Raw genomic sequence first — 16,191 nt, forward strand, 5'->3', positions numbered from 1 at the left:
ACGCTACTCCTGAAGGCGAAAGGAAAGTGCCATCGCTGGTCAAAGACGACGAGAAGGACATTGTCCTTCTGCATGCTAGCTGTCTACCATTTTGTTGAGAGCACTGCATCTCAATGTAAACATACCCTATACGTAGTGTTTTTCTGTACGTAACAAGGATATTTCGCAAGGATATCGTGGAGCTGGCGTTATACTCAGTATTCAAGATTGACTAAGTACGACTTCACCAGTGTCTCGCATTGAACGTGGCCAGTAATAGAACTGAGCAGTTGTGAATGTAGTGTTCGCATCTTCTACACGAATACCCAATGATGGCGAAACTGCGCTGTATAAAAGCGGAGATTATTCCAATTATCCGTACGGAATCACAAAAAAAACTACATGCAAGACCGTGGATAAAAGGTAGTCAAAATATTTATTAGGATCTCTAATGATGGGGCTGCCCCTCCCCCCCCCCCCCCCCCCGGCACTGCAGTGGACAAGCGAGGCGCAGCCGGGTACCAGCCGCACACAGCAACCATGCTTCAAATAGATAAGAAGAGAAGGAGTAGACGAGCAGAGCATGGCTTGACAATGTAATAGGCTTCGCTTACTTTGACAATCATATCGGCTGATTCCTGCAAAAAATTTTCCCTTTCCCTTCACGCGCACGGACAAACTGATCCGGTCATATATGTCCACAGGCTTTTGTACTTTCTTACAGTTACTACATTGCGAAAGCACACTGCAGCGTAAACGATGTAATTATTTTTTTACCAAACACTGAGGACGATACGTTTGTTATTCGATAAGGTATAGAGCGCGTGGGCCGAGAGGCTGTTTGGACCGAGCTTGCGCCTTAAACTGTGCAATCGCGCGCGTTGAGGAATGTAATTAGTTTTATTTACCCCGGTCACACAACCGTTCCTTTTGTGAACATGTACGAGTTGCATACTTTAATGAATGTAGCGTTGCGCTCACATGGAATGGAAAGCTCTGACGTACAGCACCCACCATGACTGTGTCGTTTAGCACCGAGTGCTCGGTCACCGCTCCGCTCCACAGGAAGGACTTCTCGCTGTAGACCGCCTCGACAGTCTGCAAATAACAGCATTGCATTCGATTTTTTTTCGATTAACAATGACCGACGCGCACACACTAACGCACCACTTACACCGAAAACTTTTAATGTGGTTATAGCACGGGAATGGGGCAAATGCGTCATACAGTGAAAATACTGAGCAAGCATTCCACCTTAAGTACAACATACAGATAATATAATGCACCCCTTATAAGATGAACGTATGTCTTACGCCAAAGGCAGTTTTTGAGAAGCTACATCTCAATTGTTTATTTAGCTGAATAATCACTGTCGTGCAGGAAACGTCTACCTTTACACAGAATCCTGGTGCAAAGACACAATAGCGTTATCAGCCGTGAAACATAAATGGTATAATTCCATGGTCACGGCCACACAGGTGCAAATGATGATTGTCCTTGCAAACGACTACTCCGAAGTGTTGTAAATTATGGTGACGAATGCCAGACGGTAGGTGTTTTCTTCGCGTGGAACCATAAAAAATCAATGTCAAAAGGGCGCAACTGAAACGGCAAAGGAAAACAATAGGAGTCCAAGATTCCTACCATGGCTAGGTTCTCCTCGAACTCGACGATCTCCCGGGCGACGGTGGAGAGGCGCACGTCGGTGCGGAAAAACCGCGCCACGAGCACGATGAAGTCGTGGTAGTGGTCCAGCACGACGCCCTTGTCCGGGTAGTTGAAGCGCAGCAGGCCCTCGGGCAGGCCGAACCGGGGGCTGTCGATCTGCGCGCGTTACATGCGCGGCATTTAGTCATTCGTTTGTTTGTCCAATGGAGAAACTACACATCGCCCAGTTGGGCATTGCCTTGCGGGGATCGGGACAACAACGAGGAGGAAAACATGGAAACAAGCAGGCACAGTTGCCAAATATACATTCATCTAAAGGTGACATCTTGCAAAGGTTAGGAAAACGTGGATGCGAATGTTATCGCCCTTGTGGATGTTCCCGCGAATAACCGATTTCACTCGCGAATCGTAAAAGAAGAAAAAAAAAAGAATGAGCAGATACGACCGTACAACATCTTATTTCCCTAGACTTCTGGCGTAATTATTTCTGCGATGTATATAGTATGGGCTCCTCACATAGAAATTTTTATTAATGCAATAAGTAGAACGCCGGTCAGTGCGCGCAAGATGGCAATGACTTGGTGCACTGTTGCACTTTTTATTGAAACCCCATCGGCTTTCTGCGAAGCACAATTTATTGTCAAATGAAGCAAAACGAGAACTGGCAACAAGTGACCTGTTTTTTAACGCCGGAATGATTATTTCAATATCATGAGCATATTATGCCACGCCCATATTCCCCGCACCATTATGAATGAAACACCTTGCTTGCGAATAATGCCAATGAACTTGACCCAGTATCATTTCGTAATTTGTTAGGCAGTGCAACCGTGTCACCTTCGTTTAGTTGTTATTTCCGGTGCGTTGCGAATTGCAGTCAAACACTTCAATTGCTACACAAGAGTGCGTGACCTTCTATAATTTTGTCATACTATTGTGTTCCATGCGTCAACTTTTTTCTCCCATTTATTACTTCCTTCTGGCTGAACTCTGTTAGCATTTTTTGTTTTCGCATTTCACCATATTGTTTATGTGACTAGTACTTTGTAACCACTTGTACGTTAGCACTGCTCCCCCTCTCCTCCTCCCCCCATCGCCTTCTCATGTAATGCCCGCCACTGAGGGCCTTTAAGGGTATAGTGAATAAATAAAGACTACAGAGGATAGCCACAGCTCGGAGTCAACGCTCTGCCACAACACGCCCACGTCGTCTTCCACCGTTAGATCATTTGATCGTCCTCATGTTTTCTGTAGTGACAACCGAGAGCGGAAACTGGCCAGGAGTAATGCCGACTAAGGTACAACTAAAATTGAAAGTGAATCTTCTGTTTAATAGGTGAGTTGCTAACTCATACTGTGTGCAGGTGTGCTAAAAAGATGCAGTGTGCAGGACAATACGGCCGCGCAAAAGGTGGCTCAGCCTCAGGGAGAAACGTTTCGACGAGGCGATATCTCTTCGAAGACGAGGTGGCTTGCCCTGACGAATACAAGTGCGCTTTCAGAAACGTTAGCCCCAGGCTGATGCACACATACATTGTTCGGCCACTGTTTATTACGTCGCAGTCTCCGTCGCAGTCTCCAATTGGGGATAAAAGTTAATGGAGAATACCTTAGTAACTTGCGATTCGCTGATGATATTGCCTTGCTTAGTAACTCAGGGGACCAATTGCAATGCATGCTCACTGACCTGGAGAGGCAAAGCAGAAGAGTGGGTCTAAAAATTAATCTGCAGAAAACTAAAGTAATGTTTAACAGTCTTGGAAGAGAACAGCAATTTACAATAGGCAGCGAGGCACTGGAAGTCGTAAGGGAATACACCTACTTGGGGAAGGTAGTGACGGCGGATCCAGATCATGAGAAGGAAATAAGCAGGAGGATAAGAATGGGCTGGGGTGCGTTTTGCAGGCATTCTCAGATCATGAACAGCAGGTTGCCATTATCCCTCAAGAGAAAAGTATATAATAGCTGTGTCTTACCAGTACTCACCTACGGCGCAGAAACCTGGAGGCTTACGAAAAGGGTTCTGCTCAAATTGAGGACGACGCAACGAGCTATGGAAAGAAGAATGATCGGTGTAACGTTAAGGGATAAGAAAAGAGCAGATTGGGTGAGGGAACAAACGCGAGTTAATGACATCTTAGTTGAAATCAAGAAAAAGAAATGGGCATGGGCAGGACATGTAATGAGGAGGGAAGATAACCGATGCTAATTAAGGGTTACGGACTGGATCCCAAGGGAAGGAAAGCGTAGCAGGGGGTGGCAGCAAGTTAGGTGGGCGGATGAGATTAAGAAGTTTGCAGGGACGGCATGGCCACAATTAGTACATGACCGAGGTTGTTGGAGAAATATGGGAGAGGCCTTTGCCCTGCAGTGGGCGTAACCAGGCTGATGATGATGATGATGATGAAGATGATGATGATGATGATGATGATGAGTCCCACATTATTGTGAACGTCTGTTTTGTTTCAACTATGAGCAAGGCGCACAAAAGATACACACACGGAAGCTGCTTCCGTTGTGTGCCTTTACGTGTGTCTTGCTCACCGCCAGTGCCTTTATAGGCCATTTACACACACTAGTGAGTGAATACAGGTGGCAATATATAACCTGTGATCAATTAATTAATACAATTATTGATTGATTTCATGAATTGTTTGCTGGAAAGGCGATATTACACTTACATAAGCAGCCCCCATACAACACTCCTATGGCCTCTCCTCTAACACTCGAACGGTCAGTCATCTTCGGTCAAGAGGTGGCGAATTTTCACGTGTATTCTTTAGTCGTTTTCGCCGTTACTTTTCGACGCCACGGGCCTACCTGGCCGTTTCACATCTTTCACGCTGGTCAGACCATCACGGAAGTGCTTGTACCACTCGTACGCACTCTTTTTCTACTGAGCACTGTTTCCTCACACCTGGCGCAGCACCTATATAGTGATATTCCGTAAGCATTCGTTCAAGTTTGAAGCAGAATATTACGTTCGTACGCTGCGCCATTTCACCCGCAACACCATTGCTGCAATGCGCGTCACTGCACGTCTATACGTCTGGACAACTGCATGTCAGGACAACCACAAGGCTTCGCGACCGATGGCTGACATACCTCGGGCTTCACTGACCTGACCGGCAACCAGTAGTGACAACTACTATACCACACGCCAGCAGATCATTCACCGTATTTATTGATCACATCCTATGTATTTTGAGTTCTTCTTTTTGCACGTTCTAAACCGGGCTGGGTGGTCGGTCGGCCGGCCGGTCGGCCGGCTGGTCGGCCGGCTGGTCGGCCGGCTGGTCGGGTGGGTGGTCGGGTGGGTGGGTACAGTGTTTACTAAAAGCTGTGTTAACCTAGGCATATGCCATATTGATGTAGGAATACTATTAGTAATATGATATATCTTAAACACTCGCTCACACAAAGTGCAGCAGCGTTCATTAGATTTGTAGCACTCGCTTTTATTAATATCTTTTACGAAGGGGCCGAAACTTCGGAGAGAAATCGCGTTTACCCGATTTCCGTAGAACTCGTTCTGGGGTGCATGAAATCGGGAATCGTCGGGTTTTATCCGGGAACGAAGGTGCCTACAGATGCGTGCATCGCACTCACGTTGAGCACGAAGTGGGAGCGGTTCCGCAGGCTCCGCTGCACGCGCAGCGAGACGAACACGTCCAGCCGCAGCCTGAGCAGCAGCCGCAGCAGGATGCGCGGCGCGTTGTACTCCTCCCCGTACACGTCCAGCAGGGGCCAGTAGCGCACCGACAGGTTGCTGAGCACGTCGCGCAGGGGCTCCAGGCCGACCGCGTTGCGGAGCGCTGCGCACGCACGCTATACGGGTTGGCCGAATCTCTTGTCCACGCCCAGGGCGCGTCAACGACGTCTACGGGGCGCTCAGGTGGACACAGCCTCACGATAGGCCTTTCGTCCTACTTATGGGGATTTCATAGGTAACTCGAGTCAGGCACTCAAGTCTGTCCAGAAGCAGACCTGAATGCCTGACTGGAGACGCAGCACCTTGTACATAGCGTATTGATCTGTAGACTGCTGTCTCCTCTTTCGCTTCGCCCTTCCCTTCCCCACGTGTCGAATAGCAGACCGGCCAAAGACTAGTTAACCTCCCTGTCTTTTCTTCCTTCTCTCTCTCTCTCTCTTCAGTTCTACGTGACTGGTATATTCTATACGGCTACCAATGCGCAGAAGTACTAACTTCCAGAACCCAGATGGGCTACGACCAGGAGTGCTATCCTGGGCACTGATATTCTGCCATATTAGCATTTTTGAGCCAACCAGAGAGGTCACCTAGCCGTCCTGTTAGCCGGTCAGAGGTAACGAAGTGGCAATTTCGAGTAAGATTTCGACTAAATTTCGTCGACATGGCGGAATGTTATTATGTGGTATAGCGCCCTGGATGCCACTTTCTTCTTTGGGTGATAAAGCACACTGCTACTTAGCGCTAGAGAAACTTGACGATGGCTGCTTCTGCATGTTGCAGGCATCAGCGAGCGCAGTTCTCCGTGTTTGTTGAGAACAGAGCAGGGCTGTGGCGAAGACAGGAAAGCGCAGGCACAGTGCTAGTGCTCCCGAGTCTTCGTATTCACTTGTGTTCGACAAGTTTACAACTCGACATGTTGTTGAAAGATTCACAGTGAGTGAACAACCACTGGGATAATAGGACGTAGGAACATAGAAATAAATGTGAGTCTGCGGAGGCGTTCAATGTGCGGAAAGAGAAAAGTTCAGTGCCATTCCACTCTGTGAAGGTGCATGACCAGCGAAGCTGTGTATGTGGGCCCTTTACTGGCAAATTGTCTATTGCTGTGTGTGAAATGTCGTATGCACATAAATGGAAGGCGAGGCGTGACAGAAGGAGACAGACGCCTTCAGCCAGTCAGAACTTCAGCAGAAGACGAAACAGACATGTCCACTAGGTGTTCACTTACAGAATAGCCCCCATGGACACAGTTTATCCCAATATACACCGGTATCTTGCTTGCTTGCTCCTCAAATAAGCGCTCCATGTCCATAAAAACAGTTTATATAACATGCCCCCCGAAATACATGCCCATATGTCACCATTCTCACAGTGAGAGTATGTGCTAATGGTGCGCGATAGTTTTCATAACAAATGTTGGCTAAGCGATGGGTAAAACATGATAGGGGACATGCCTTATACGATATGATCATGCTTCTTGGCCGACATAGTTTTGGGATGATATGAATGGCCAGTTAGTTACGCTGATAGCAACACTCTACAGGTGAAGGAAATATGTTTGGATAGTGTGTGCTACATATGTGATCACAAAGAGAGCCTCCTCTTTGTATTCGTCTATTTGATCTAACAAACGCCAGACGAGCGCTTCGGACCAGCCGTGATTGGATGAATTTGCACAACTGAAGAAATTCCAATGCAGTATACTAAACAAAGTAGAATGTCATGCTTTAATTTTATTTATGTGATGATATTGGAAATGCTGGCAACTTTAGTTAGTGGCCTTTCCGGGACATTTCGTTGTTTAATGAATATGCAGAAATGACACGAAGAAATGAGCAAATAAGAACATACGTGCACACATGCACACAATGACGAGCACTTAACGTCTATCCCTGTACGTGTTTCGTTTAATATAACAAAAACATTACGCAGAAACCATCGGAAATGACTGTCAAGGTGTAAGCTAATTACTTTCATAATTTGCTGAATTATCGGCGAAGTGGTTGACTCTACGTTTTTGCTCGTTCCTCGACGATCATGTAGGCCTCTTTTCGACGCCGAGTCTCGAGTCACTTTTCCCACTTCTGTTCATTTTGTGCCTCAGTCGTAGCACCAGCACACTGGGCAGTCGCTTCGCCCACCTACAAGACTAGCCAACCTCTGGCGTGACGTCAGCGCCTCTCCGAGCAACAGCAAACTACGGAGATACCGGCGCCTTTTTTTCTCTCCCGGTGACTTGCTTTCTGTTCACTGACTCCACCTACCTGACAGCCCTCTCCTTCTCCATACGGCGCTACCCTTTGCTTCCTTTATCAGTGATGAAATTCCCGACGAAAATGAAAGAAAGGACAACAAAAAGCTGTGCACGATAGCTCAGTGGTTAGCACGTCCTGCTTCCAAGTGCACATTACTTCAGGGGCACTAGCTATACATGTCCAGTGACTCAAGGGCGAAGTTTTATTTTCTCTTCATCCTATAGCTACAATAACGCTAAGGGTGAGGAGGCCGCCTGACGACAACTCAATGAGGACCTCACTGTCGTAGTAGCGGAAAGGACAGACGGACGAACAGGTGGACGCAGCCAATCCAGTTTCCAGCTTTTAACTGCTGTCGCATGCAGGAAAAACAAGGGGGAAGATTGGTGCCGTTCATAGCCATAAAATAGGCCGTTGAGCGAGCAGGTTTCTGAAAAGGACCCCCCACGAAGAGTCCATATTAAAAACAGCGGCTGTGTGTGTTTGTGACGCCGCGCTCAGTGCGACAGCCGCAGCGATTCATTTGTCAATCGCAGCAGAGCCTCGGTCTCAACACCAGCACGACCTGCAAATGCTGACTGGCGGTTACTGTCTGCTAGCAGAAGCTTTAGCTCGGGGGCTCCTATTAACATACATTTAAAAAGTGAATTCGTTTTTCTCAGGAACCAACCACTGCACCACTGCACCAAATTTGACGAGGTTTGTTACATTTTAAAAGGAGAACTTAAAATCTAGTGCCTGTTGGTTCCGAATTCTTCATTTAGGTTGTCGATTCATTTTTTAAAAATTAGCAAAAATTTTGAATTTTCAGAAAACTAAGCCATGAAGTTTACAACTCTGTAACTCAGCCAGGGATAAAGATATCCCAATTATGTGAATTGTATCTGATAGTACATCTAAAGCGGACGAAATTCATATGTTACACATGAATCTAAAAAAAAAGAGTAATATGGAAATAAAGCTTTTGCAGAACCCTTCTACACAACATAACAAATTCACGTAAGATGTAAATTGACATATCGAACTTGTCCACTTTGAATGATCTAATGGTTCCGTTTACAGAACCGCGATATCTGTTCTTGATGCAGAGCAATTAATTTATAAACTTGGTGCGTCTATATTTTCAAACATGCGAACTATTTAAAATTCTTTTAACAAAATGCAGCTCCTAAATCGAAATTCTGCTTCCAACAGTCACTAGAATTTCACTTTCTCTCTCATATGCACCAAGTTTCATTAATATCAGTCCAGGGGTTATCTCAGAAAAGCGTTTTTGCCTTCTACATGTATTTTAATATGCCGCATCGGAGTTGGGCCCCAGCTAAAGCTTCCTCTTAAACTGAATTCTCCATGCAGACTCCCGTCGACAACTAAAGTGGCACGAACTCACTCCAGTTGGTGCATGACTGGTAGAACTGAACTGCGGTCTCCTGCACGGGTCTCAGCTTCGCGCCGCCGTTCCGCTGTTTCACGAGTCTTCCCATGATGCCTAAACGAAGGGCAAGAACAGGAAGCGATGAAGAGGACAGCCAACGGCAACAATAACAATAACAAGGCGCGGGATATATCTGGCCGGCGCACGTAGGATGCAAGGGCCCTTATAAATGACCAACATCACACAACCACGCTTGGCTTCCACCTATTTTCAAAAACTAGTCTCGTTAGCTATGCGCTGAGCTCCAAGAGAACGATCACAGTTCAGGAAGATGAGCAAAACGAGAACAAGGTGAAACCAGGAGCCAACGTTTCTAAAGTGGACTTGTCTTCTTCAAGGCGACATATGCTTTCCTCGCCACCGTATATATAGGTGGGGTTCTTCTAAATGGAAGAGGGCGTAAGGCGGGTGGGTGCGGCAACGAACGAAGGTGTGTTAGCGTGTCGAACGTTAATTTATACCATTACAGCATTTTACATTTTTACTTTTTTTTACGACCGCCGGTTTCTGCCGCTCCTTCTATTATCTCTTTCGGAGACACGATAGCCTACGACCACCAGTGAAACAGGTAATAGAGGGCTGCTGTGCATGCCGTTGACACGCCGGCTGTCACGCGGGCGTTGACACGTGATTGACAGGTGGCCGGGTCCCTGACCTTGTGTACATCATCATTCTCAATTCGACACGCTAACACACCTTCGCTCGCTGCCGCACCCAATCCCTCCGTGCAAACTATCACAAGCGGCTCCAAAAGGGCAATCGTCAACATTTTGAGAGGCAGCATAGGCGTCTGTGCAGCGCGAGTCCTACGGGACTTTACAAATGAAAATACTGTTGAACTCGTATGGGTCCCTGCCCAATCGGGGAATCAAGGAAATGAGGAGGCGTACTGCGTAGGCCGAGGTCTAGTCAACCGGGAGGTGTGCCCTTCAGTTTCGGATCCCATGGATGAGGCACCGACGACATACCACGAGATAACAAACTACTACAAGCCAAAAAGGCGAATCTACCGACCTCCAAACGCAAGCCTCACGCGAGTTCCAGCCTCGATCCTGTGTCGAATCCAAACTAAGTCGTTCCCCAGCCCACATTGGCTGGCCATAATTACCAACGGGCAATGGAACCCAATATTTCAAAACTGCACAAATCAAACATTGGCTACCCAAAATCACATTCTTTGGGGGTGCGAGGGCTTACCCCCTCCCAGGTAGCTCCTGCCAGCTCCCTCACATCGGACGTGGGAGGAGCTGCTCAGAACGCCGGATCAAAATCTACAAAAAGCCCTCGTTGCCTGGGCTGAAAGGGTCGCTCCTGGTGAGGGGCCATCCTAGGACTCGGGCCTGCCAGATCATAACTGAGCAGAATCTCAATAAAGTTGTTACCACCACCACCCCACCTATATATACTGTGGCGAGGAAAGCATATGTCGCACTTGAAGAAGGCAAGTCCACTTGTCGAAACGTTGGCTCCTGCTTTCACCTTGTTCTCGTTTTGCTCATCGTGTTGAATTTCCATCTCCCGCCTTCGCCGTTTTTTCCTCACAGTTCAGGAAGCCATCCGGCTGCGCCATTAGCACTTTGATATTTTAAAGGTACACCGCGTAATCCTAAACTTAAAGCAACAGACGGGTCTCTTCTTTAGGCGCCAGCCTAATCATTTATCACATGCGCATGGTTTTGTGTGCAACACTTTCCCAATTGCTCGGGTGCCAATTTGTGACTTCACAAGTGGCTCTTTGCACCGTGTGCATTTGTAAAAAATTTCGACAATTCGTTACAATATTGCGGGTCGTCTATGGGAAACTGATGGGCTCATAAAACGCGAGAGGGCTCGTATAATTTCGCTGTGTCGGTGGAGCATACGGAGTATAGGGTTGGTAGGAGGACACATGCGATGTCGCGGAAGATTTCAAGCGCGGACAACATTCAGAAATGCGTAAGGTGTGCTTAATGACTCATCGTCAAATATCAATTTAACGAATAACTTTCTTGATAATTGCAGGTTAACTGGAAGCCCCGTGTGTCGCGTTACTGCAAGTTTAGCGCTTTCAGTCGCATGAAGAGGGATTTGCACAGGTTGCCCAAGCCTGCAGCTTAGGCTCATGTAAAAGGATGCGCTTTCCTTGGTGTTTTAAAGAAAGAGCGGTGAACTCTCCACCTTCCATCTAGCACAGCCCTTCACTCGTTGCTAGAAGCACTCAACAAACCGAAAGAGTTTGTAAGTGAAAAGCAATAGAGTGTAAAACTGGGTGAATTGCTTGATCTTCGGGGTAGGAGCAGGTCAAAAATAATGGCAACACAAGACTGAGAAATATACAGGACAGGCGCTTAACTAACAACTTGTTAGTTCAGCGCCTGTCCTGTGTTTTTATCTGTCTTGTGTTGCCGTCATTTTTGCGCTGCTTTTACCGCGCAAGTGAAAGCACCTTTTTTTTTTTTTTTATTCGGCGAGTAATCCTACCACCTAGGCTGAACGAGAACAATGGGTTTCTCGATGGGTCCTCGGTCCGGTCGTCTTTTACTTCTTGTTGCCGGGCCACAGCATCAGATAGCACTACAGACGAGTTCGTATATCGATGGCGGGGCCGTGAAAAGTTTATCACGCGTAAAAATGAAAATTCTTGAAACGAAGAACGTGTAATGTCGTCGCCTTTTGGAGAGAAAATGGCGAAGGCCAGAAAGCTCGAAATGCCGTGCTACAAGCGACTTGGGAAGTTAAAGGCGACAGTCCAAGCAGAGCCTGCGCGCTCACCCTCGAGCTCGGCGATGACGTTGCGCTTGAGCAGCGTCCACACGTTGCTCGTGTTCTCGGTGAGCCCCGCGGCCACCGTGCGGGGCCACCGGTGGCAGGCGTACTCGTAGAAGTGGCCGCACGGCTCGGCCGAACGGTTCAGCGTGGACTCGAGCAGGCGCGCTGCATTGGGGGGAAGACCTCTTGGCGAAACATGTCGTGTCCGGACGTTTTATTTCCTTATCCACAGGCGCAAATCTACATATTTATATCCGATTGGATATAAAACAAAATCTGTCAGAGAAAACTTGTTCTTCATTTAGTGAATAAGAAAGGAGAGGAAAGAAAGGAAGGTCAACGGGAATGGCATCTTGTTTATTACCCTACACGGGGGTAAGCAAAAACAAATATAAGGATAAATGAGAGAACAAAAATATTGCGGGAGAATGAACAGTGCCAAACGAACACAGAGGTGGTCATTGCCGCTGGTGCACTTAAAAAACTGAAGCATATTGCTAATAGCCTTCCGGGGCGGCTATACAGATGTGTGTACGAAATCTCCACCTCAGAAACGTTTTGCTAGCAGAGCCGGTTTAATGTGGGGTCTGGGCAGAGAACCAAACCAATGCAAAGAAATCAATTGGAATCAAATAGTTTAAAGGCTAACTGGGCTACTTATCATCACCATCATAATTATCATCATCATCAGTCTATTTTTATGATCACTGCAGGACGAAGGCCTCTCCCTGCGATCTCTAATTACCCCTACCTTGCGCCAACCAATTCCAACTAGCGCCCGCGAACTTCCTAATTTCATCGCTCCACCTAGCCTTCTGCCGTCCTCGACTGCATTTCCCTGGTACCCATTCTGTAACCCTAATGGTCCAACGGTTATCTAACCGGCGCATTGCATGACCTGCCCAGCTCCAATTTTTTTTCTCTTGATGTCAATTAGAATATCGTCTATACCCGTTTGCTCCCTGATCCAAACCGCTGTCTTTCTGTATCTTAACGTTATGCCTAGCAATCTTCGTTCCATCGCTCTTTGCGCGGTCCTCAACTTGTTCTCAAGCTTCTTTGTCAGTCTCCAAGTGTCTACCCGATATGTCAGCACTGGGGGGCTACTGATTTTTCGGGCCACACAAACATGAGCCGCGCGATTCTGCGCGCAATCCGCGCACCGTGCTCTACGCAGACTTCCTTGGTGCAGACGTCGAACTCCATGCCGAACACGTGCCGGCGGCCGGGCAGGTTGTACGTGTGCGAGAAGTAGGCCAGGTACGTGCCGCTGATCATGAGCAGGAACAGGCCGAAGCACAGGCACATCAGCAGCAGCTGCTCCATCGGGGTGCGGTCGTCCCACAGGGAGTCGCTGAAGTCCATGCTGCTCTCGAGAAAAAGAAACGAGCGAAGGAGGCGGGAAACGAGGACCCCTCAGCGTTACGAGTCACGGCCCATACCGTGTGGCTTCGGCCAAAGAGACCGCAGAGTTTGCGCGCGCAAGTACACAACAGCAGCGCCATCTGTAGGCTCGTAGTTGTGAATAAAAAGGACAATTTCGGAGTCGAGCAAGGACACAGATTAGAATCAATAGTGAATAAACTACCCCTTTACATATTATAACATATCGAGCATCGTTCGAGCATTGTAGGTACCTCCGCTGTGGTCTCCTTATCGCCCCGTTCACTCTGCGACTGACTGGCACCAGAACGGTGCCCATTCTGACAACAAACAACGTGACAACGATACCCTTTGCCAAAAGAAAAGAGTGCTTTGTGAGTGGGCGAAGCCACCTGCCTAATCGAAAAGCTCTCATTGCTTTCTAAGCGTAGGAAGGATGACAAGTCTCTTGCGCGGCTTTTCTGTGTTGGAAAACGGTACATTTATTGTGCATTTCGTTCCATTGCTTTGCTTCCTTTTGCTGTAGAACGGAGTATGTGCTCATTTGACTGCGCATTCCTTTCAGAACCACAGGTTGGTGCTTATGATGCGTAAGTGGCATAGCAAGTAGGAATGAAAATCGCTTGTTGATCGTGTTTATTGCTGTATTCAGTTCCCTCGTTCTGCTTGCAAAGAAACTTCCAAAACAAGAAACTTGCAAGAAACTTCAAGAAACTTCAAGAAACTTCCAAGAAACTTGCAAAACAAAGAAACTTCCCACGTACAGAGTGTAGTTTTATCACAGTTCCCAGTTAAACGTACCGCATGATATCGTGGCTGCACTTGAAAGGTAGCGCTCCGCATATGCTGTACACATTTCGCTGAACGTGAGCGTGTCCGAGACGGTACATTGCACACTAAAATAGTTATTCAAGATGTCTTTTTAGGCCGCGAAGAACAACGTTGCAGCTGAAAAAAAAACAGTGCGGAGCCATCGTGCCTTTTCGCAGTAGCTTATTTCTTGCCTAACAGCTCCTGAAATGCTAATGAGTGCGCCGTACACCCATTTACAAGCTAATGAATTGGAAATTCGCCGAGCAAGAAAACGAGGACCGGAGCACAGAAGGACGTTGCTGTTTTCCGACTCAAAGGATAACGTGAAGAAAAAAAAAAGAAAGAACAGTGAAGTAATTAGAACATATAAGTCCGATGCCTTCGTGCATCCTGTTTTCTAAGGTGCAGGAGGTTACTCCCGCGCATACATCGAAAACGCGATGCCCGTTGGGGTTGCCCGACTGCTGCTGCATGCGAGATTCAAATCCACCAAATTTGCACTGCAGCTTCAAATGCATGATCTCGTCATGAAGTTATAAAATAGACCCTTACCTTTATGTGCATGGTGTTCGCTGCCCCTCTCATGTGATTTGTTTCATTAGAAAGCCAGAGTGAAAGCAAGGAGCACTGTTGCTTCATGGTATCGCTTTTCTCGAGGATATATTGAAGGGATGCGGGCCGGAAAAGGCTCACCAGAGCTTTACAGCAGGGTGCCGGGTCAACTCAGGTGTCCAACGAAATAGGCGTGTTTCTCTATGCGCTACTTGGTCAAGCGTAACTATAGTCGGATACAACTTTAGAAAAAAGGGGGCGTTTACTCCTCCGAGGCGGGTGCACCAATGGGCGCGCATTCTGGACTGACGTCATGCGCCGGACGGCCGGTGACTTCGCCGCTTCGGTCATCTGGGCGGGGCCTCCCCTTTTTTCTAAAGTTGTATCCGACTATATAAGAATGGAGGGGGGAGGCGAACTGACACACCCAGAGCATAATAGGCAAGACTGCCTGACCTCGGTGAGTGACAGTTTGTGCCCCCGCCCCCTTCTAGTTAAAGAAATACCTGCTCACTGTCGCGAATAAGCGGGATACAAAGAGCACTGCGAGCTTCGCGTACGCGCGCGGCGCAAATCCAAAAATAAACAAAGCGGCGAATGCATCATAAATCGGGAAACGTGGCGGCGGCACTGGTATATCCCTATAAATTCTGGCTACAACAGTTCTAGGTACAATATTATGCTTCGTCTGGTTTCTATTCCCCATCACTGAGTTGGTGCCGAATAATCACTTAACGAACGACTCCTATCTACACGCTTGCCTCGGATAAAGGGCGGAGAAGGTTGTGTGGAAGTCGCCGCCGGACTTCCTCCGAGGGCTCATCCTGGGCTTCATGATAGTCGACATGGACTCCAGACGGCGACCGTAGCCGGCGAGGGACGAGGTTAGCTTGTGACCCCATGACCGGGTCTCTGGGTTGGGGGTGAAAGAGTGAAAGATATTGCAGCCGGTCACTTCAAAAAAAGATTGAAAAAGAACTTGAGCCATGAGGTGATGCAAAAAGAAAAAAAATCGTTTAGTCTACAGTAGTAAATTACCCTTTTGCAATACCAAAAAGACATGCTCTTACCGTGACAGGAGGCTTGTTAAACGATAAAAGGCGCAAAAGCGACAGATGGGTAACGGTGACACCTCGAATTTTCTGCAAAAGCAGGCCATGACCTTATGAATTTTAATGGTATCTGCTAGGTCCTAGCTTTTATATATATATAAATATGTGTTACACTGTATTCTAAAAAAAAGCCAAAGACTGGGCGTAGAATCCTTTAAAAATTTTAATCACAACGGGCCCAAATACAAACAATATTTTAAATATGTGTTCCACCATAGCTAGGGCGTTCTGTTCGAGTATGCAGGTCAAAGAAATAAAACTTTGAAGCTGTGCGGCAGCGTGTTTGCGAAGACTGGGTCACTCGGTCGCGTGATTGCACACGGGGGAGGGGGCAGCGGCGTTCGAAGCTGTGTGGTTCGCCTGTATGACGGTACCTTGGCGTGAGCTGCCGTCGCGTACGGTCATCTTACGGTAAGAAACTTGAAGCCATTTCTACAAAGCCCCGAACTATGTCACTGTGAACGTAGGGCGAGAACACAATTTAGCCCACCTTGTGAATTCACTTCAAGTAAAATGTGATAAGTGGTGGTGCAT

The 16,191-nt window shown here is 47.4% G+C and overlaps 1 protein-coding gene across 3 annotated transcripts in view; it reads right to left on the reverse strand.

Moving 5' to 3' along the window:
- Positions 1 to 16,191, reverse strand: part of LOC139056003 (membrane metallo-endopeptidase-like 1) — a 61,454-nt gene that overhangs the window by 44,233 nt on the left and 1,030 nt on the right. For all 3 annotated transcript variants that reach the window (XR_011512090.1, XM_070533764.1, XM_070533763.1), the window contains exons 2-8: positions 15,307 to 15,457; positions 12,961 to 13,163; positions 11,801 to 11,962; positions 9,005 to 9,103; positions 5,257 to 5,462; positions 1,624 to 1,803; positions 994 to 1,077 (exon numbers count right to left, since the gene is read on the reverse strand). Coding sequence is in view for 2 of the 3 variants with exons in the window: in XM_070533764.1 (XP_070389865.1) it covers positions 994 to 1,077; positions 1,624 to 1,803; positions 5,257 to 5,462; positions 9,005 to 9,103; positions 11,801 to 11,962; positions 12,961 to 13,163; positions 15,307 to 15,457 (1,085 nt within the window). In the remaining variant the exon portion in view is untranslated. The remainder of the gene's footprint in view (positions 1 to 993; positions 1,078 to 1,623; positions 1,804 to 5,256; positions 5,463 to 9,004; positions 9,104 to 11,800; positions 11,963 to 12,960; positions 13,164 to 15,306; positions 15,458 to 16,191) is intronic.

This window comes from Dermacentor albipictus, chromosome 2 (assembly GCF_038994185.2).
Source record: "Dermacentor albipictus isolate Rhodes 1998 colony chromosome 2, USDA_Dalb.pri_finalv2, whole genome shotgun sequence".
In the NCBI taxonomy this organism is placed as follows: domain Eukaryota; kingdom Metazoa; phylum Arthropoda; class Arachnida; order Ixodida; family Ixodidae; genus Dermacentor; species Dermacentor albipictus.